The 24,638-nt window shown below is 35.8% G+C and overlaps 1 protein-coding gene across 1 annotated transcript in view; it reads left to right on the top strand.

The window, feature by feature from the left end:
* Positions 1–24,638, top strand: part of Pde9 (phosphodiesterase 9) — a 479,057-nt gene that overhangs the window by 431,175 nt on the left and 23,244 nt on the right. Inside the window, exon 7 of the mRNA XM_069834095.1 lies at positions 1,370–1,582. Within this exon, the coding sequence (XP_069690196.1) occupies positions 1,370–1,582 (213 nt within the window). The remainder of the gene's footprint in view (positions 1–1,369; positions 1,583–24,638) is intronic.

The raw sequence follows: 24,638 nt of genomic DNA on the forward strand, positions 1-24,638 counted from the left end.
TTACTAACCTCTATTGCAAATGTTGAAAATGCTTTATTTATTCGGCTGGAAATTCACTTAATGACCAGTTTTTAACGTCAAATTAAGCAGGAGTTTTGATTCCCTGTCACGAGATGCGCAGATGTTTATTCTTTATTCTGTATATTTATTGTCACCAAAATTATTATTCTTTTAGAGAACCAGTTGTTTCCTATTTGTTTACCAATCCCAGTATTGTGTTTCTTTGGGGGGATTACGAACACCAAATTCTCTCTGGTATGCCCTTTGAGTAGCTGTAATTGAATTCGTAATCCAGTATTGCTTCACAAGGTAGAGCTTTTAATTTAATGTGTACTGCATTTTCAGTGACTAAAACAAAATGTCGAAAACAGCTACCAACAGTAAGGAATAAAGAATAAACATCTGCGCATCTCCTGACAGGGAATCAAAACTCCTACTTAATTTGACGTTAAAAACTGGTCATTAAGTGAATTTCCAGCCGAATAAATAAAGCATTTTCAACATTTGCTATAGAGGTTAGTAATCTCCCAAAGATACTCTACATTTGAGGCATAACAAACTGTGGCTAGCATCATTCGTTTTGAAATAAATAAAGAAAGAAATGTGTCAGTTCTATATAAATCACTCTGTAGTTATCTGTAATGAAATAATAAATAAATCAAAATTTTGAAGAATTTGAAAAACTAATTGGAAGACTAAATTATAGACGTACTTACGTAGACGTGAGACGACCTGCTGCTGTTGGAACTGTAGCTAGTATGACGTGGGGGAAGTGTGTGTTCGTGTAAAGAACTAACGCGGAAAGATATTGCGTAGTGATGGGGTTAGAGGTTGTACAGGGGATTCCGGATTTGAGTCAAATTTTCATTAAGAATGCTGTTCTCTATTTGAATCTGTTTTGCAATATAATATTTAATTATGGAGATGTTTTGTACATCATTAATCTTAAACAGTTTATCTACCACCAATGTAATGCCTACACAGTTTGATATTGAGATATTGTATAATTGTGCCTGAAGATGCCTGAATGGGCGAAAACGTTTGCAATTTGTAATTCATGTATATAAAACTTAATGACCATATAATATAAGTCATTATTTTACATTGATTTGTCATTTGACTGAGTAACAAATATTATATTGTGTTTATCTATATTAATTGACAATCTGAATTTTCCATCATGCTTTCTAAGTTATGTTAATTATGTTTTATCACACGCAAAAAGAATATTTAATTGCATAGGAATCCGCTCCTTATTGTTAATCTATTACACACCAGACGTGAGTCACAGCTCTCCATCAAGTAGCTCTCCCCCAACCTCTCCGGACACTATATACAAATTAGTGTTTGTGAACTATTTTGTGTGCAGGTACGAGAGGGTGTCATCCGCTGCATCCTCGCGACAGACATGGCGCGCCACAACGAGATACTGGCGCAGTTCAAGGAGATAACGCCAGAGTTTGATTTCAACAATAAGGCGCACACCAACCTGCTGAGCATGGTGCTCATCAAGGTGGCCGACATCTCCAACGAGGCGCGTCCCATGGACGTGGCGGAGCCCTGGCTGGACCGTCTGCTACAGGTATATCTCTAGGGAACGTTATGAAAGTGCAGCCAGTGATTGGATTATTTCATGAAAGCAGTATCTGGCATAACTGCTGAGCTATTTATACCCGAACCCACACTTTCTGAAGTCGAAATTGCGATAGAAAATCTGAAAAGGTACAAGTCACCAAGTATTGATCAAATTCCAGCAGAATTAATACAAGACGGTGGAAGCGCATTATCTGGCAAAATTTGTAAACTTGTACTTGCAATTTGGGAAAAGGAAATTGTACCAGAACGAGGGAAGGAGTCCATAATCGTACCTATCTTTAAGAAGGGGGACAAGACTAACTGTAGTAACTTTCGAAGAATATCACTTTTGTTGACTTCGTATAAAATTTTGTCAAATATCCTTTTGAAAAGATTAACTCCATATGTAGATGATAAACTTGTACTTGCAATTTGGGAAAAGGAAATTGTACCAGAACAATGGAAGGAGTCCATAATCGTACCTATCTTTAAGAAGGGGGACAAGATTAACTGTAGTAACTTTCGAGGAATATTACTTTTGTTGACGTCGTACAAAAGTTTGTCAAATATCCTTTTGAAAAGATTAACTCCGTATGTAGATGATTTAGTGTGGTTTTAGGCGTAATAGATCGACTATTGATCAGATATTTTGTATTCGACAGATATTGGAGAAAAAATGGGAGTTAAGGGTACAGTACATCAGTTATTCATAGATTTCAAAAAGGCGTATGACTCGGTTAAGAGAACAGTTTTATATAATATTCTTATTGAATTTGGTATGCCCAAGAAACTAGTTCGATTAATTAAATTTGTCTTAGTGGAACTTACACCAGAGTCGGTATAGGTCAGTTTCTATCTGATGCTTTTCCAATTCACTGCGGGCTAAAGCAGGGAGATGCACTATCACCTTTACTTTTTAACTTCACTCTAAAATATGCCATTAGGAAAGTTCAGGATAACACAGAGGGTTGGAATTGAACGGGTTACATCAGCTTCTTGTCTATGCGGGTGACATGAATATGTTAGGAGAAAATCCACAAACGATTAGGGAAAACGCGGAAATTCTACTTGAAGCAAGTAAAGTAGGGTTGGAAATAAATCCCGAAAAAACTAAGTATATGATTATGTCTCGTGACCAGAATATTGTACGAAATGGAACTATAAAAATTGGAGATTTGTCCTTCGAAGAGGTAGAAACATTCAAATATCTTGGAGCAACAGTAACAAATATAAATGAAACTCGGGAGGAAATTAAACGCAGAATAAATATGGGAAATGCCTGTTATTATTCGGTTGAGAAGCTTTTGTCATCTAGTCTTCTGTCAAAAAGTCTGAAAGTTAGAATTTATAAAACAGTTATATTACCGGTTGTTCTTTATGGTTGTGAAACTTGGACTCTCACTTTGAGAGAGGAACAGAAATTAAGGGTGTTTGAGATAAGGTTCTTAGGAAAATATATGGGGCTAAGAGGGATGAAGTTACAGGAGAATGGAGAAAGTTACACAATGCAGAGCTGCACGCATTGTATTCTTCACCTGACATAATTAGGAACATTAAATCCAGACGTTTGAGATGGGCAGGGCATGTAGAACGTATGGGCGAATCCAGAAATGCATATAGAGTGTTAGTTGGGAGACCGGAGGGAAAAATACCTTTAGAGAGGCCGAGACGTAGATGGGAAGATATTATAAAAATGGATTTGAGGGAGGTATATGATGATAGAGAATGGATTAATCTTGCTCAGGATAGGGACCAATGGCGGACTTATATGAGGGCGGCAATGAACCTTCGGGTTCCTTAAAAGCCAGTAAGTAAGTATTGTTTACTTATTTTAATTATTTTAAAATTAGCTGTCTACAAGTAATCCTCTAAATTCGTTATTAAAAGTGACCGTCAGCAAGATGTGTTGTGTCTAAAATGTTAGTAAAATTAAATGTTTAAGTCCTTTAATAAAATAAAATTGTGTTATGTTCCCTGTTTTCAGTTTGTCTCTATAATGTCACGTGGCGTTTAAATTTCTCGTAGTTCAAATTTTGAGTGACTCGAAGTGAAACTTTACATTTGAATTCCTACAAATGTATCTTATAATCCATTGTAATTAATTTTGAATTCAGTATGACAATTTGGGCATTTAATTGATTGCGGTATGTACGTAATATTTTCTCAATGATTTGATTAGTAAAACATTTACAAGGCCTGATATAGCGTAACGCGTATTTCAGTAATTAATTTTGTAATACATAATATACTCATAAAATCATTATTTTTGGCATGTGCTTATGTGTATTTGTTTTCCTTTAGGATACTGTACGGTTATTTTAACCAGACACATTCCTTCCGTATAGCTGCACCAACCCTCTGCCCTCGCACATATTTTTCGATTTACTGCATGAGCAATGCTACGTAATCACTTAACCTGACGATTCATTCATTTCATTCATAGTGTTCTGCCCAAGAACAGGTCTTTCGGTGCAAATCCAGCATTATCCAATCTTTCCTATTTGCTGTCTTCCTCTTTGTGTCCTATTATCCACATATCTTAATGTCGTCTATCATCTGATATCTTCTTCTGCACCGAACTCTTCTCCCGTTCACCATTCCTTCCAGTGCATCCTTCAGAAGGCAGATATGTTACAATATACAAATTTTATAACACAATACATTTCGGTATATGAATTTGTATAATATTTTTCTTCATTTGATATAGTTAAACAGTGACTTTGAAATAATAATAATACCTTAATTCCATGGTCTAGAGGAAAATCTTTAATTTGGGACTCCACTTGCGTTGACACTCTAGCTCCATCTCACTTGCCGAATACCTCCAGACACGCAGCATCTGCTGCTGAATTAGCCGTGAAAAAGAAAGTCAATAAATATGCTCATCTTTTAGACAATTATATCTTTGTCCCCTTTGCTGTGGAGACCTTCGGTCCTTGGAGTCATGACGCTAAAGTTTTGGTATCTCAAATCGGCCAAATTTTGATCTCCATTACTGGTGATCGCCGTTGCACTACTTATTTGCGTCAACGCTTAAGTATTGCTATTCAACGCGGAAATGCAATGAGCGTTTTGGGTACTCTTCCAGAGTACGAACTTTTTCCCCTGTAAAATTTTTTTTATCTCTATGTAAATGTTTATATTTTTTTGTGATATAAATGGTAATTATTTGAAAATCTGAATAGATGACTTAAGGGCAATAATGATAATAATAATAATAATAATAATAATAATAATAATAATAATAATAATAATAATATAGGCACAATCTTACAATTTGATTTTTTTTCTTTCTTGTTGTTATATTAATAGCAAACAATGTAACTGAAGCTGATTGGCCAATCAGATTGATTATTTAATATTGAAACGCACCCTGCAGCTTCATTGTAGTAAAAAATTTCGCTCTCCTTCCAACATACTCAACTCTGAAGGAACTACTGTACATCCAAGGAGAACATTTAGGCTGGAACTGTTATGGTCTCTGAGAGAGTACCGCTATCTGGAGTGTTACAGACAAGATAGTTGGACGGTACGTTACACAGTACTCCAGTTCCTATGAGGAACAGTCTGTCATTTTGGAACAGAGTGTTCCGACTTACTGTTCTTTTTTTGGAACTGTTATCTTCTCGGAACTGTTCCAAAAGTACTGTTATATTATTTTTTCCTATCTCTATCATAGACACATCTACTTTGGATGTAGATCAGCCGCGGCGAAAAGGCGACTCACGAGCACATTGTGGCTCGCAGTGCATTTCCCTTGCTTCCTACCTACAACCCCCACCCTCTCACTCACTGGAGTCAAACTCCGTTCCATTTGTATTTGTCTCTGACCTGCGAGTGGCGTATCGTCGCAATGTCTCTCTCGAAACCATGTAGACTACCTCATATAAAAACGGAAGTTTCAAGTAGGATGGGAGGATGCATTTTTTGCTGACAATATGATGACAATATTAAATGTATGATTTGTTCACAAGTATTACGAGGAAAACGGTTGTATAACATAAAACGGCATTATAAGTTACTACATGTTACTGATGAAACATTTAAAAGTACGTCGATCCTTTTTCAGCAGATGTACGAATAATGCGGTTAGATCCTCAATTTAAACTCACAGATTTACAATGTGATGTTAAATGAAAGCTAGATGTAAGGACTTGACAAATGTTGAACTTTTAAAATCTTTGGCAAAAAAATAAATATTTGAAGCTTCGTTCTTTCGCTTGCTTTGTTGAAGCCATGTTCGCTACAACTTACGTTTGTGAAAAATTATTTTCAACAATGAAAATAGTAAAATCAAATTTAGATCATGACTTCGTGATCAACTACGACTGGCAGTAAGTGACATAATTCCTGATTTTGAAACTCTGTCGCAGAGACATTCTGAAGACAGTTAATTTTAGGTTGTGATAATGTGTCCTATGTTTTCGTGTTCATTTCTTTCTTCGTTACACGTACTAAACATTAGTTTGTAGCCTTGTACTGTATATAATTTTATTTAAGTGCTTGACGTAAGAAAAATGAAAATCCGTTAATAAGTCAGACAGTTGTTCTATTTCCCCTTCGGGTGTCCGCCTCCCTCCATAGGTGCTATGCACGTTGCAGCTTACACAGTGGCTCGGCGCACGATAGCATTTTCGACACGTCTGATATAGATGGTGCTCCTATTTAGCTTCAGCTAGAAATGACAGACTGATAGTGTAATAATGAAGTGAAGGTGATATACTGTATAAAAGCAGGAAGAAGTCTGTGTGATTTTTATTCACATTTCCCATTAGATTTCTCAGGCTTCATTAGCAGCTTTCGACAGACTGTGCATGTTCCGATCCATATAAATATACGAACATTGTTTTCTTTAATGAAAATAAGTAAATTTCACCACAGAACTAGCCAATTCATCTGGCTACAATCTACAAAATTTCTTCAATTCATGCACTGCCCAGATCATAGTGCATAACATTAAGCAATAAAGAGGCTAAGAAACCCCGTAAAATTAGCATTACAGAAGATCAGGAAATATTTTTACTAATGGTCCATTAATGCATTAACAAAATGAAAAGATAAAGTACTAATGTAAAATGCAGTACAGTATTTAGTTTGATTTAGCTTTCATTTCATCCCTAACTTATCAACCAATTGCTTTCATACGTGTAAATACCAATATTAGGCATTCACATTACTTTAAGTTTAATTTGATTAGTATGAGAAACAATTATTATCACCAAAGCTCGGAACTTGGGGACTTGTGTCGTGTGCATGAGTAAGGTTACAGGTACAACGTACACAAAGCTCACGCTGCAAGTGCTCAGGGACAGTTGTATGCACTAAGAAAGTGGCCACAACTAATGACAGGAAGACGGACGAAGAAACTGTTATATCGAAGCCAATGACATTCAGAGAATTAAAGGTAAACGGTCTGTTTGAGGAAATAGAAAATACGTGTTATTTCGAATGGGTATTAAAGAAGTTTGAAAATACATTTTGTTTTCAATTTAAGATACAGAATTTCGTGGGGAATTCGGAGGAGATACATTATTTTTTTCGAATGGAGAGTTTATATTTTGTAAGTTGTGCCACACACAAACTAGAGGCTGGAAACGAAATTCATTGAAAGACATTGCAGTCCCTCAAATTGTAGAAAAATCTGTCCATAGCCATGGATCGAAACGTAGAGTGGCTTGCCCTAGTAGTGATACACTAATTGAAAACTATTTTCGAGAAAAAATTAGGATATACTTATCTTTCTCAGATACGAGATCAGCTAGCAACTGCTGAAAATCGAACAGAAAACAGTAACAGTGAAAAAATTCAGTATTTTAAGTCTACTACCGAAAAATCTTCGAATGTAGATAGTCATACACTGTAATAAAATGTACACAGCAGAACAGTAAATTTGATATATTTCTCATGTTTATTTTTATTCTATATATGCTATGAAATTACGTGTTTCAACCTACCATAATACTATCAATATGTTGTCGCAGCCAGAAACCACTTTTGTAGCAGACCTGATAGTACCTCCGTGCTGGAAGCGGGAGTTTGTTGACATTGAAGTCCGGTAGCTTAGTCACGTGCAAAGACACAAGTCCCCAAGTTCCGAGCTTTGATTATCACGAAAAAGCAGCCATCATCGCAGCCTCCGCTGTGCCCGCGGCAGCGAAACACGAGCGCAGCGGGCTTCACAGCTGGCTGAGATGACGTCACAGGGCATCGAGTTGATGATCACTGCTCTAGAGCTTCTAGGCTTAGGACTAGCAGTTTCATATCAATTATACACTGAGGGACTCCTTGTATCGTAAGCAGTGAAAAATATAGTGGGACTGCGTTGGTGTTAATGCAGCTTATGTGGGTACCTCTTTGTTACTTGTTAGCTTAACAACAAGTTTAAGCCCCCTCACCACGACAAGGTGAGTACCCACGAGGGAGTATGTACCAAACCTATACGCACATAGAACTATTCCAATTCAGAAACAACAAAGTAAACTAAAAAAAACTCAAAAAGGAAATAACATTTCAATGGATACCTAGTCATTGTGGTATACCTGGAAACGAGAAAGTCGATAATATTGCAAAACAGGCAACATATTTGCAACCAAGACCTCTTCAAGTGATATCTCTATCCAGTGCTTTTGCTTCAGTAAAGTCTCATTTTTAAAACCTATGGATCAACAATTGGCTCTCTTCTGACAAAGGAAAAATTTTACAGTCCGTACAAAAGAAACCAAATGAACTGAAAATGTACATAAACTTGCCCAGACATGTTCAAACATTGTTAACAAGAGCCAGAACAGGTCACATTGTCACTCAATTGTACCTACACCGATTTCACATTTCTGATAATCCTACTTGTCTGTGGTGTAATAATCATGATGAAGATCTGGAACACATTCTTTTATACTGTCCATCCATAAACCACAAAAGAAGTAAATTAAAATCATCAATACCAGTTGCAGAAGACACAGCCCTGCAGTATATATTGACTACACTCTACCTCTGGCTACTAGCAACAGGCATCTTATAATGAACACCGATCAAAATACCCCTCATTTCTCGTGAAAAACAACTGAATAGACTACAGTGGACTAGGCCTATAGTGGACTTTGTGTTGTCAGCAAACAGCTGGATACATCAAGAAGTTTGATGATTGATGTAAATTATAAGTTTACGAAAAAAAAACTGGCGGTTTTAAACATTGCAATTCTTTTGTATAAGCATAAATTTAAAAAAAGTCTAAATTCTAAATTAAACATCTAAAAAATGTTTGGTGTGATAGAAGTTTGATTGATTGATATAAATTATACATTTACAAAATAACTGGCGGTTTTAAACATTGCAATTGTTTTGTATAAGCATAAATTTAAAAACAATCTAAATTCTAATTAAACGTTTTAAAAATGTTTGGTGTGATAGGCTTTCTTAAATTAAAAAATAAACTAACTGAAATCAAATGTATTATCTTTAAAATGATAGGAGTCACCGGCGTAGCTCAGTCGGCAGAGGCGCTTGACTTTTGATCCGGAGCTGTGCTCGGGCATGGATTCGATTCCCGCTTGGCTGATTACCTGGTAGGGTTTTTCCGAGGTTTTCCCCAACAGTGAGGTGAATGTCAAGTAATCTATGGCGAATTATCGGTCTCATCTCGCCATATATCTCCTCGCTATCACCAATTCCGTCGACGCTAAATAACCGATTAGTTGATATAGCGTCGCTAAATAACCAACTAAAAAAAATTAGGTATGATAGGCAGCTCTTATTATGTAGGCCATTGCATACTGGTTATGTTTCCTTGTTCATAGTCATTCAGTGCTGTTAATATGCTTATTTTATGTTTATAACTTTCCTTAATTAGTTATTAATGGAGACGGTCAGAGGATCGAATTTTGATACACACATCTTTCTGGAATCTGGAATGATTTGAGAACATCTATGAAGATTAATATATTTGGCTGAGGACAGTTGAAACTACTATTGAACTGCCTCACAAGCATTGGCTGCTCTATCAGAGCTTAGAGATTCTGAAGGTCATAAATGGGAAAACTGTGTTACCTCTTCAATGTACACCTCTACTAAATTGTCTGAAAACTGTGACTTTTTCAATAGTTGGTATGACATAAAATCGTCCACAAAAGCATTCTCTACTTCAGTTGAATCGAGATACGTTATTCCAAAAGTAGATCGCATCCACTGTCCACTTTCACATGTTGATGACGGTCCTAAATCCTGTATTTTTCTGTACCCGACTGTGTTAGATGCAACCCACATCTACATTCTGTTATCTGTGATGTTAGCCCAACTGTGGTGACAGCGTTGTGGATGACTAGTTCGAAGTTGAACACAGTAAGGGTAAACCTCTAAATATGGCCCCGGCTCCAAATATAGCCCCTCTTTAATATGTGGTGCAATCCTACGGTAAGCGTTGGGATTACTACAGTTGTTGCAGTGACTATTGTTATTGGGTTGTAGTCGTCTTAATAACCTGTTTTCGCACTTGGTAAAGAATTACATTTTAGGGATATGGGTGAGTTTTTAAAGGGTGCGTCAGAAAGAACGGATGGATTTCAAACTACCGATACGCAGCGAGGAGAGGGATATAGTGAGGGGGACCACGACTGCTGGGTCAGCCAGAAAATGCAGTTTCAGTTGAGAACATGGTGTTGGTCTGACGTACAACGTGCTTTCATCGTAGAGACATTTTTTGAAAAATGAAGAGTCTGTGATCGCCACTCAGGACTCATTTCGACATCGGATGTCACGCTAGGATTCCAACTCAGAATACAAATTTGCAGTGGGTGGCTTCGTTTCGTATCACAGGTTCACCATTAAAGAAGAAATCACCTGGACGAACACGGAGCGCGTGTACACCTGCAAATGTGGAGACAGACACTAGGTTTTCCGGCCACCTCAAGGGTCAGCCCGCAAACATGCTATTGCACTGAGATTGTCCGAGGCTACGGTAAGATCTCGCACCCTGCGACTTCTTTCTTTGGGACCATTTGAAGGCGTAAGTTTGTAAACATCGATCACATATACTGGACGAACTGAAGACGGCGATTCGAGAAGAAATCGTGGCAATTCCACCAGCTATGACTGTGAAAGTGATGGCGAAATTCAGAAAACGCCTCGATGAAAGCCAAGGATATCATATGGATTATGTTGTTTTCCATAAACAAACTGCTTGTATTGGTGAATATGTTGATAACAATACATTTTTGATTTGATGAATCCTTACATGTGAAATCCATCCGTTCTTTCTGACGCACCCTATATATGCGTCATACTAATAATTGCACTATATTTATGAAAAGTCATTATTTAAAGTAACTACTTGTTCTGTGTGACGGTTTATTACAACACTTTAACATATCTAAGCTTCAGTATATATAAACCATCGTGGTGAACACAGTGCACCGCCATATTGAAAATAGAGAAGTAGCCAAATACCGCCCCTTTCAAGAAACCAAATATAGCCTCCGGGCGAAATTTAGACCCGATTACTTAATATTCATTTTACAAATAATTGATTAAATGGCGATCTTACTCGTGTTAATTATGTAAGCATGTGCACCTTACAGCTGTTTCGGTGCTACTTCACATAATCCTCAGAGCCTTCTGTGTCTCGGCGTCATCTCAACTTCGCTGCCTGTTGTGTGGGTGCGTTCGTGTGATGAAGAGTTGTGTCAAATAGAGTGTGTGTTCTGAAATTGATCTGTGTGTTGATTATTTGGTTAGGGTTTGTTTTAGTGTGTCTGTATATTTCATATTGTTCTAGTGTATTGAGTTTTTGGTTTTTGGGTTGTGGGTGTAGGATTTCCATGTCTGTATTTATGTTATTGTAAGTGTGGTTGGCATTAGTTATGTGTTCGGCATATGTAGATGTATTGTGTCCTCTGGTCATTGCTTTAATGTGTTCTTTGTATCGAGTTTGGAATGATCTGCCTGTCTGTCCAATGTAGAAACTGTCGCAACTATTGCATGTGAGTTTTGTATACGCCTGTGTGGTTGTATTTATTTGTTTGTGTTGTTTGTGTGTTGAGATGTCTTTGTAGTGTGTTTTCTGTTCTGTATGCTATGTTGTATTTCTGTTTTCTGAATGAGGATGCGATCTTGTGTGTGTTTTTGTTTTCGTATATTAGTGTGATGTATTTCTTGTGTTGTTGTGTTTGTGTTGTGTTTTATATGTTTTTGTGTTTGTTGAGTTTTTGCTTTGTCTTCCTTATGATGTTGTCTATTACGTTTGAGTTGTAACCGTTTTCTTGTGCTATGTATTTGATTGTGTTCACTTCTTCATTGTAGTGTTGTTGGCTCATGGGTATGTTGAGTAATCTGTGTACCATTGTCCTGAATGTAGCATGTTTGCGTTGTGTGGGGTGATTAGATGTGGTTGGTTTTCTATATATTTCGAAGGTGTGTTTGTTGTCAAATTTTGTTATGGTGATGTCTAGGAAATTTATGGAGTTATTATTTTCAAGTTCCAGTGTGTATTGGAGTTTTGGGTGTATTTTGTTTATGTATTGGTGTAGTTTGTGAATTTGTCCTTTCCCTCGTCAAACTCAGAGACTCCTGGCCGGCGTTCGATAATCACTCATTTAATGTCAGGGATGAGAGGGACATATGGAGAAGTCAACATTTTGAATAGAGTTTCTGTATGTACAGTAAAATACAAAATCAATGTACTTTTATTAATTTTATGCTCGACCATGCCGAAATGTAGTAATTATACACCTGGTAGCAGATCTTTAATGCATGTCATTAAAGTACACCTACTCATTAAAGGTCAGGTCTTTCAGCCAATGACGACTCAGGTTACAACTGTTCAGCCAATGACAGGTCAGCTTTCTACCGTTATATAGTATGAGTATGTCGTCTATGTATCTGTGCCAGTATATTATGTTTGCTCATAGACAACAACACACCACAAGAACACATCGAAGAAATCATCCAAATCACAGACATCATAACAAATCAAAACTATTTCACACAGAACAACAAATACTACACCCAAACAGAAGGATTGCCAATGGGATCACCCATATCTAGTATACTAGCAGAGATATTTTTACAAACGTAGAACAAACATACATATTCAACAATGACCACAACAAATATGCAGACAATATAGCACCGAAACAGTTGTAAGCCGCACATCCTTACATAATCAACACGAGTAAGATCGCCATTTAATCAATTATTTATATTCAAGTGTTATAAGTAGTGTACGAAATATTCAACATGGATTCATTTTACATTATGGTTTCCGATATTTCAGATGTCGAAAAGAAAGTCATGGGATAAAAATAAAATGATGGATGCTATTAACGCAGTAAACAATGATGAAGTTGATAAGTGGCTATCCATTATCCTAATAGGCCTAAGTTACGAAAGTGCTGCAACAATGACAACCACTATAAATGGTTTTCTTGTACTATATATTCCCAATGAACGAAAACATTTTTACGGAAGATGCCGATTTCCTGAAGCAGAAGTGGCAGCAATTACGAAACAAATTAATGCAGGAATCTCTCTAAACGCAAACGAAAACCCCTCAGTCAATCAGCACCGTTGAAGAGGTGGATAACGATGTCTACGTCTCAACAGATGACGAAGACAGTGATATTCTAGAGAGCGATAATGACGACAACGAAGATGATGCTGATGTTACGTGCCCTGTTTGCCATAAGCGATATTCTGAAGATAAAAAAGGAGAAAAGTGGATTAGATGCACGAAATTACTATACTGTTGGCAGAGTCATTTACGAGAAGTATTTCTTCATTTTTACTATTTTTAATCTGAGTGCTGTCCAAAAACCTCATGCAAATCTTGTAGATTATATTGGTAATGGAGATAATCGACTTCTCCTTGCAAACTTGCAATACATAAATTTTGAAGAACGCGTATTATATCACTAATGCTCCTCTTTCATCTTCCAAGATTAGAGAAGTTTCTACATTTGCAGGAATTTTCATATCTTATGAAGCTAAAATTTGTTACAGAATATTGTAAATTAACTTACATTTCATTGCTAAATTATTAATTCACATTTAATAAATACTATTGTTGACATATTTATTTATTTATTTATTTATTTATTTATTTATTTATTTATTTATTTATTTATTTATTTATTTTACTAAAAATTGTAACATAAAATATAATATATATGATACCGTACATGTAGTAACTACGGACATTTTTGATAATGGTCATTTAATGACTGTGGACATATTTTATATTGGACATTTGATGATTGGGGACATTTTTGATACTGCATATAAATGATTATGGACATTTTTGCAGTGGATATTTCGTATAATAACGAGGAATATGGGAAACTTTGGAAAACAGACGTAGGAAAACTAGAATAACATCATTGTATAAAGCACATGTAGGTCAGAAAGCATGGGTAGACATAACGGCTCGGTTAGAAAAGCCAACGTACTATGGTGGGAACGATCATGGTTTTAAAATCAAATGCAGGAAAAGAAAACGGATGTAGGTAAATTCTCATTTTTAAATAGAACTATAAATGATTGGAATGACCTACCTACAGCGGTCCTTAAGGAGATTCCAGAAGAACTTAAAAAGTTGTGTATAAAGTGCAAATTAAAATTAAGGTATAGAATAACTCTTCTCGGGTTCTCAGTCAGGTGAGTTGGAGATTAACTTCCAAGCTTTCGACGGCTAGCTCTGCCATCTTCTTCGTCCCTGAAGAAGATGGCAGAGCTAGCCGTCGAAAGCTTGGAAGCTAATCTCCAACTCACCTGGCTGAGAACCCGAGAAGAGTTATTCTATATCAAACGCCGGGAAAGCCTCAAGTCATACATAAAATTAAGGTGACATTTAACATTTAATTTTTTGAGGTAACATGTATTTATTTAGCCTGACGAGTTACTCCCGTGAGTTTTAATTGTAAATTATTTTAAAATAGTGTGCAAGAGGGCCTTAGACTAGAAATGTTTAGTTTAAATGTAGCTCTGTTTATAAGTATGCATAAGGGTGTAATTATTTGTCTTATTTGAACTGTTGTATCAGTGAAGCGAGGTGAGTCAGTGAAGTTATGGTTTTACAGTGCAGTGAACAGTTCCGATCAGTGATAATTTATAGCGTCAATGAAATGTGTTCTATAGTGTCAGTGAAATGTGTTATAGAGTGTCAGTGAAATGTGTCCTAAAGTGTCAGTGAAATGCGTCATAGTGCCACTACAGTGAGTGAGATGAGAGTAAAGTGAAAGACTATTGAAACTTATGTAGGACCTATACATATGTAGGTTGTATTGTAAAATTAGGTATTTTATTTATGTTTTATTATTAATTGTAATTATTGTGTTAAATTGTATTGTGTATTCTTATTGTATTGTGTATTGTAAATTTTATTCTGTATTGTTTATCATTTTATTGTGTATTGATTATATTGTGTATACCACTGCCACCGGGTGCTTGCCCATTTGCAGTGTAAATAAATACATACATAATGCTACTCCTAAGACTTCGTCTCAGTCTATTGTTTATATCCTAGTGGGACATCAACGTCTATTATGCAACATTACTCCTGCTCTTCCAGTCAAGTTAAACGACACAATAATCCCGTTTGCTTCCTGTGTCAAAAACCTTGAAGTTTACTTTGACACGCATTTAAACTGGAATTATCAAGTAACCCATATTACCAAAAAAGTGCTTTCCATACTACATTCCTTAAACAGCATTCGAAAATTCCTCCCGCCATCACTCAAGAAAATACTAGTGGAAACACTAGTAATGCCCCACTTCGATTATTGTGATTCTCTACTGACCGACCTCAATGTCAACCAGTCGCAAAGATTACAACGTGTTCATAATTCTTGTGTTCGCTTCGTCTGCGATGTCCGTCGCGCTCACCACATTACCCCATCCTTCCAAACTCTAAACTGGCTACGGCTTAACGAACGTAGAAATTTTCATTCTCTTGTTCTCCTTTTCCAAGTCCTTCACACCTCTACACCTACCTACCTTGCCTCCCGTTTCAGTTACCTGTCATCATATCATAATCTCTTCACACGCACGGAAAATAGCCGCATACTAGCCATACCAACACATAAGACATCATCGTATTCATCATCATACACAATCTCGCTTTCGCGCTTGTGGAATACCCTACCCAGTGACATCAGAGACTGTCGGAATTTAGTAGCGTTCAAAAGCAAACTTATTAAGCATTTTCTTACTGCGTAGGGTAGGTTTAATTTTTACTTAGTTAATAAAAAAATTTTCTCTCTTCTTAATTTTTACAATGAACTGTCTAGCGTTTATTAGTCTGTTAATTCTTTTAGTATTTTGATTTTTATTGTATTTGTAAATTCAACATTAATTGTAATTATAATTGTAATTGTATTCTTTATATTGTAGTTGTAATGCCCTGGTAGAGGGGAAGAGAAGGTCTGATGGCCTTATCTCTACCAGGTTAAATAAACAAATAATAATAAATTGTTAAATATTGCAGACGATAGATGAAATAAGGAAAATGAAGAGCGTTGGTGAAATGATACGTAGAAATAGGAGTACGCCGAGAAAACACTCTGCAACGTCTACTTTCTCGACAACAAATTCCTTCATAACTTGGCCGGGGATCGAACTCGAAAATATCAGCGCGCCAGCGCTTGAGCCATAGACCTCATTATCATTGTAAACATTATTGGCCTTGTAATTTCTGTCTTTCATTTCAGTCAATGCTAAGTTATGCCATATTGGTGAGTTACGTATATCGCATAAAATCTGTATACTTGAAAATATAGAAAATTAAGGAGGATTTCTAGAATTTTACGACGTCGTAATCCCTTAACGTAGCGGTTCATAACATTTCCGTCTGGCTGACCACTTCCCCCATTTTCCAATTTCCTTTCCCTCGTCAAACTCAGAGACTCCTGGCCGGCGTTCGATAATCACTCATTTATTGTCAGGGATGAGAGGGGCATACGGAGAAGTCAAGATTTTGAATACACTTTCTCTATGTACAGTATAAACACACAACAAATATTGTTAATTTTATTTGTTTTGGTCGCAGATTAAAAGCCGATCTACTTATGCCATCTCCATATACACATTTTCTAATATTAAAAAGCCCATGTTCGATGGCGGCTCCTGCATATTTCTTAAGAGGAGGAAAGAAGTTAACAGCGCAAAATGACACCTTCTTGAGAGAAACATGCTACAAATTAGCCTACATGCATACATGTAAGACCAGATAGTGTTGGGGTTGGCCTTCCCTTCTGTATAGCAATATTCTGTTTTTGTAACCTGAGTTTTCTAAATTGTCCAAAATATAATATGTTTTCACTTCCATTCATTGTTGGATAATTGCACAAATTAACAATTACAAGGAAATTCACAACCTCGCAGCATTTTTTGCGCACACTACAGCATCACACGTATTGGAAGAGATTAACACGTAACCGGAACCGTTTTACGGAAATGGGAATGGGAAATAATCTGTTAGGATAGCGAGAACGCTGCATCCACCCACGTGGTCTGTGTTGCCACATATACATTTTACAAGTTCAGTATCACATGCTTTTGAAGAATATCAGTTCTTGTAAAGTCATACTACCATTATTGTTCAAAGCTGCCGGTGGCCGATTAATTTTTTTATATTAAAAATAATGTAGTTTGCAGTACTTTCAATTTCAAATATATTTGTACAAAACTGACAACTTGGCTGTTGTTCTGTCTCGTAGACAATGAATGGAAGTGAATTTCAGAGGCCAAAAAGATCTGCGATACTAACTTAGAACTACTTCTTCTTTGTTTTATAGGCCTATAAATCCAACTTCAACTTTCAGATATCCTCGAAAGTTTCAAACCATGAATAGTAGCTTATATAAAGTGCAATGAATAATATATTTTGATTTATAATTTTAAAAAAAAGTTTATATGGTGTCTTTCATAGCTTTGCGTTAAAACTGTTTTTATTGTGTCTCCTCCTAGATGACGTGTTATAGTCTGGTTGAATGCAGCATCGTTAGATGGCAGCGGTAGCGAGCTTACTGCACGACCAGTCGGTTTCTATTTACCGCCCATGCGCTGATTCAGAGGAGGATCTCCTCCCTATCCGTTCATTTACTCGCTTTAAAACTCTGCTTCTTTCTCTGGCCGCTAGCGCGCTGTTGTCTATGTGTCTTAACTGCAGTAAAGGAGGAATGGATTGACTTTCCTCAACACAATCTCGCATCCTTCTCACAGTTTTCTAGCAGCACGTGAGTGCGCGTGATTTAAAACTCGATCAACCGAGGTTTTCTTATAGCTGTGAACTTAAAAATTATCGAATCTTCCTCGAATTTCAAGGCACATATTTTATTTGGCATTTACTTTCAAAAAAAGAAAAATGTGAGGAGGACGTTCCTCCCTTCCCTCCCCCGAGGAACCGCCACTGGCTAGCATTACCAACTGATCGAGTTGTGACGTCGGAGCACGCATTAGTATAAAAAAAACATGTTGTTAGGAAAATAATTTATTTTGTGTCTAATATTTACTTCTATGCTTCAGAATTTAGGATACACTTTTATAGAAATAATTTGGAACGCTTATTAACTATTTAATAAGGATATTAAGTAATGTTTTTACTTTAATTAAACTTTCCGATATGACGTAAAAAGTCCGGGAATTCTATATTCCTCGTTGATATTTTGAAGCGGTAATAAGAATACAATATAGCCCAAGTCAGGAAACACAGTACATACTGTATGAATCAGAAAACAGTCGTAGCTTAGTCGTTCATATGATGATTCCTTATTAAAAAAAAAGGTTTGAGTTTGATTTAATGCAACAAACTTTCAATGTAAATGTGCAAAAATGCGACACCTACATTGGACTTCAGAAACGAAGATGGTAATGGAGAAAACGAAGGAAGCCCAGATCCTTCATGAGCTGTAGTGCTAATAATGAATGAATGAATGAATGAATGAATGAATGAATGAATGAATGAATGGAGAAAACGAAATCAGAGATATTTTTTAACTAATCTGAAATTAAATGAAATGCTAATTGCATGGGCAATATTCAAAAAAGTATTGCGCAATAGATGTTCAGGAATGTATTTAAAAGAGTTGGTGCAATTCATGTAAGTTAAGTGAAAAATGTCTTCTAATTGATCTATATAATTCCATTTCGTATTGTGAATTGTGAGCGAGAATTTAGTTCCATGAATTTTGTAAAAACTGGAATAAAATTAGAAACCGCCTTCAGTAAAAAGAGTTAGCACTCTGCTGACAATAAATCTTGATGGTCCTACTCGTAAAGAATTTCAATGTTTAGAGTACCCATCAAATAACGTATTTCAATGTGATGTAAATTCAGCAGTAATTGATTCTAAACATACCAACGTGTAATGATTTACTTAGATAAGTACGCCTATATCTAGAGCAGTCATGTCAATTGATGCCCATAGGAGCAAGCGCGCGCTTTAGAGCTCAGGAGAGCCTGAGCGCTTTACAGCGGAAAGGAAAGAGACAGACGAAAGAGGTAGTATATGCAGCTTGGTCGAGCTATATTCAAGGATGGCCAGCACTGATTCAAAGGATAAAGGGAAGAGAACTATTAAAACTGTATCCATGTTAATTTTTAGATTTGTCTGAGAAGTATAAGTGCATTATAAGAATGTAAGTTTAATTTTGCAAATAAAGCTTTCAGGTATAACTCCCTGTAAAGTTGATTTGAATAATTTTGAGCGAAAAATTATTCAAGTTTAATTTTAATGCTTATTTTTCACAAGTTTGATTTTTTTATTCAAAAGAAATATTTTCTCAACTTTTTTTTATAGAAAAATGACATTTTCAGATATAGGCCTATTTATTTAGTAGCCTTACAGAATGTTTTCGTAAATCTAATATACTGTGAATACATATTACTGAAGATAGTGTATTGAAAATTTTGAAAATATTCGTATGGAAATTGTTTGTAAGGAAATTAATTAACAAAGCAACTACTCTTAAATCATAAGCAAAAGATACGTGCCCATGTGTTGTAAAAATGTCAGCTCTATAGCGTCAGCACATTTCGAGAAAATAATTTAATATTCTGATGATAGGAAGTTGCTCACAAATATCACCTTAAAACATAATGCGATAAGAGTTTTGTTATGGAATATTAGTTACACTTAAAACATATACATCACCTAGGTAATTTTGCTTTGTACTGTAATATTGTTTTGATTAGTTTATTGATTACTTTTATAACGCTAAAGGTACCATCAATATCAATTCCAACTTATCATGTCATACTCAATCTCTTTTTTTTTGGAGGGGGGATATCACTTTCTTTATGAATGATGTGTTTCATCCATTTAATACAGTATAGTTGTACTGCTGTGGAATTTAAGTGAATATTCCTTTTTATCTTTTTATTATGATATTAACATTTAAAACACAAGTACAATATTAAGAAATTGGTATTAGTTCTTTTGTTTTACAGACAATATAGATAATATCAAACAGAAAGAAGCCACATAAAAATAACGACATATTTCAATTTCCGTTTGAAGTTTGTGCACCACTGTTTTCTTAATCCAACAGGCTGCTTATTCCAATGCACGACCCTTCCTCTTTCCATACTTAGCGCTTGATGCCCGCGCACGACGTCAAGGACAGAAAAATGCGCTTGCTTTGACATCACTTATCTAGAGTGTAGTGAGATTGATTGAAAGTAATAAAACTCCAAGAAACATATTACATAAGTTTTTGTTTCTGCATACTTTATTGTTAAATTATGTTTTATTTAACGACGCTCGCAACTGCAGAGGTTATATCAGCGTCGCCGTATGTTCCGGAATTTTTTCCCGCAGGAGTTCTTGTACATGCCAGTAAATCTACTGACATGAGCCTGTCGCATTTAAGCACACTTAAATGCCATCGACCTGGTCCGGGATCGAACCCGCAACCTTGGGCATAGAAGGCCAGCGCTATACCAGCTCGCCAACCAGGTCGACTGCATACTTTATTAATTTTGTCATTTTGTAGAAGTATTTGTAATATTGCACAAGCTTTTCCCAATTTGTACATAAATGTAATTTTCCATTTTTGTATTTTTGCGACAATTATTTATTTTCTACCTTAAACCCTGCTGCAAAATCATGTAAGTTTTGCGACCTTCATTAAAAAACAAGCAGAAATCATTACGTTTTGGTGTTCCTATGGTGTGGTTTGAGCTTCAAGATCATTTAACAGATTATTATTTTTGTTTATGTAATGTGAAAGGCAGCAGCAAAAGCAAACACAGTACGACTAATTCTGTGAATGGTTGGTTATAAGCGTACCGCGGTTTAGTAAACAATGATGATGCCAATTCAGTTCAGACGCTGGCACCGAGCACGCCACAGACGGTAAGAGATGTCTGTCAAGCGGACCTGTTTACACATGCAACAAAAACAACAAGTTATTCGTCGAATTGAAAATGGCGAGAAGTTTATATAGGGACATCATTTTATTTTTACTTCAATTTTTATTGCACCTGTGTTTTTGAATGTACTTCACTCCCACCCCTTCTACTAATGTAGTTCAACCTTCCTCCACACAGAACCAAGACAGCATATACAGTCATAGTAGCCTTACGGTCATAGTGAACAGTACGTTCCAAAAATATGTTCGCGTTTTCCAGTAACGAAAGAGCTTTCAATATTGCATCATTTTCCATTTGGCTACGTCGCATCCCGGTTTCCCCCACCTGCTTCTTTTCGCCTCTCTGTAAATGCTAGTGGCTGTGTTAGCTCTTTTCTGAGAACATTAATTTCTGTTAGAAATTGGACGTCTACGTAATATTATACCCATACAATTGTTTAAAATAACTTGAATAAAAGGTCCTCGTTAAGTAATTAACTGTCACGTGATTTCCCCCCTTTCTACGACGCTGCGACGAAACCACTTGGACGGTTAGTAGATAGCATGTCTGAGTAATTTTATCTTTTCGGATCGGGCAGAAGTGAAGATTGAATTTACAGTAGCCTACGTAAGGTACTCTTTTATAGAGTACGAACAGAATTATTTCAGCATGAGTTACTGATACGAAGTACGAACCTGGTAATTGGAATTACGTACAATAGTCTGTAGTGCGATAATATGCACATTAGAACTGAAGCCTGTATCGAAATGAACGGCCACCATTTTCACAAATGTGTTTAAATATCCATATTATGATTATTTTTCAATTTAACTTCATTCTTTATAGTGTACGCTAAAGTGCTGTAGACAGTATAATATACACTGCATAATGAATACGTCCTCATGGACAGCTCAGTTCGTGAGTAAAAACACTCATTGTTAATACTGTACTGTATTTTGATTAAACAAAAACCTAATGAAAATTATCAAACTCAAAATCGCGATATTTCCTAGTTTACGTAAATGGATGAACTACTTTTCTTCCCTCCTATACCTAGTAAAGTGATTTGTTTGTATATTACATCAGTATCATCGAACTCCAGTCGTGGAAGGGGATAGCAAACTGTGTTTCCGGTTCTCTAAAGATATAGTCAGGTTAATATTAAAAATGTTAGTAAAAATAAAATGATGTCCCTGTACTATCTGTAGTAATGTCACGAGAGGTTTGAGATTTGCCGATAAATCCACGAGCGAAGCGAGTGGATTTTGAACAGTAATCTCACTAGAGGTTTTGATTTGTCTAGAGAAAATCAAAACTCGAATGGGATTTAATTCCTATTACACGATTATAAGAAAGTATATAAAGATTAGAAGTAACGAAGTACTCCAATACAATAAAATATTAATTGACTTACGAAAATACAACTGTCTTCAAATGTAGTATTGTACCATCTCAACTTTACGCTAGATGGCAGTAGTGTGTTATGATTAGCTGCTTTCTTGTTATCAGTTGTGCCAACTATGGAATCTTCATTGAACTCTGTGGACGGTTATTAGTCAAGAAGGTTTTGTTGATTCAGTTTCATTTTTAATAAAACAGTTGCATTCCACTTCAATCATCCGGATCCCAGTAATCAACGTCACTTGACAGATGATTTTCAATAAATCTTAGTATTAAACAATCTCTGATACGTGACTATTCATAATATCATATAGCAGAAGCTATAACATAACCTAAATAATATAAACATGTGTTAGAAAAGTTTTAATTAGGGATGATGAAATAAATACGAAACGTTTTAATTAACGATGATGAAATAAAAAATAAACATGGATAGTTTTAAAAGAAACAATTATTGAAAGTACAATTTTCAAATTTGAATGTTTTAGTGGGGTTGGTGGTTCAGTTGATGTTATATTAGACGCGTGCGTAAAAGAAGTGAACTCGTTGATGTACATGATGTATCCCTCAACATATTCAGGATTTCCGAATGGTGCTCTTCATTTATTTGTTTTTTTTTTTAATTGGGTTATTTTACAACGCTTTATCAACATCTAGGTTATTTAGCGTCTGAATGAAATGAAGGTGATAATGCCGGTGAAATGAGTCCGGGGTCCAGCACCAAAAGTAACCCAGCATTTGCTCTATTGGGTTGAGGGAAAACCCCGGAAAAAACCTCAACCAGGTAACTTGCCCCGACCGGGATTCGAACCCGGGCCACCTGGTTTCGCGGCCAGACGCGCTGACCGTTACTCCACAGGTGTGGACTCATTTATTTGTAAATAGGGTTTCAGGGAAGATGCATAGCTATGACCAGTGATCTTTATTAATTCTTGTTCTTGAATGCCAATGCGAGTCATATTTGAAAGTGCTGTGCATCGACTGGAGTGATTTGTAATTTTCTGTTTTTTGACGTCCAGACCAGTGCAGTTTGAAATGTTGGCAAACAAAGAAACAAATGCTAGGGTAGTGATAAAAATAAACAAATGCTAGGGACGCGATAAAATTAAACAAATGCTAGAGACGCGATAAAATTGTGCGATAAGCAGCCATGATTGGTTGAAATACGTCCTTTCGTACCGTTTTATTGGTCAAAAGTAGTATGACGTAGTAAGAGTGTAATAGTCTGGGAAATCTCAGACCTCGAGTGACATTTATTAGGACTATTTCGTGAATAAAATAAAAATGTAAATAATATATCCCTAAAATTCGATCACAAAATGTTAATAATTGTATATTTACGAATACTTAACCTATTCAGACATTGTGAAGTTGAAATACTCGTCGATGAATATCGATTACTGCAATAAAGAAATTCGATATTATTATTCAGTAATGCCAATTGCGAAAAGCGAAATACAGGTTTAACAATGTTATTTACATGTACTGCACTTTTCTCTTATTATTATAACATAAATACAGTTTCATTATCTGCTGAAATCATAATATAATTTAAAATCTTATAATATAATTACAGTAACCTGATTAATGCATTAATTAAATAAAGAATTGTTGAAAACGCAGTTATCAAATCTGAATGAAGGAATGTAATTTTTTCAGATAGCCTACAATGGACATGGAATTAGAGGATGAAGATGTAGATGTGGAAGTAGAATTTCGCACTTTATTTAGTACTTCGTCGTTACATTACACACTACACCGAGAACTAGGAACTGGGTGGGGGACAGCTATATAGGAATGCTTATGTATTCACAGCGAAACATGTTGCTACACAGTGAAGCCATCTCTGTATAGATAATTAAAACACGAATTTTATTAGATAGATAGATAGATAGATAGATAGATAGATAGATAGATAGATAGATAGATAGATAGATAGATAGATAGATAGATAGATAGATAGATAGATAGATAGATAGATTAGATAGATAGATAGATAGATAGATAGATAGATAGATAGATAGATAGATAGATAGATAGATAGATAGATAGATAGATAGATAGATAGATAGATAGATAGATAGATAGATAGATTAGGTAGATAGATAGATAGATAGATAGATAGATAGATAGATAGATAGATAGATAGATAGACAGATAGACAGATAGACAGACAGACAGACAGACAGACAGATAGATAGATAAGTGCATTTATTGATGCATAATACATTATACAAACTCATGTACACAAGATCCTTCGCACGAGCCCGTACGGCCATTCGTGCTGTAACTATGCACAGTTTGAATCTTCAAAACGAAAATAATAC

Source organism: Periplaneta americana, chromosome 8 (assembly GCF_040183065.1).
Source record: "Periplaneta americana isolate PAMFEO1 chromosome 8, P.americana_PAMFEO1_priV1, whole genome shotgun sequence".
NCBI lineage: Eukaryota > Metazoa > Arthropoda > Insecta > Blattodea > Blattidae > Periplaneta > Periplaneta americana.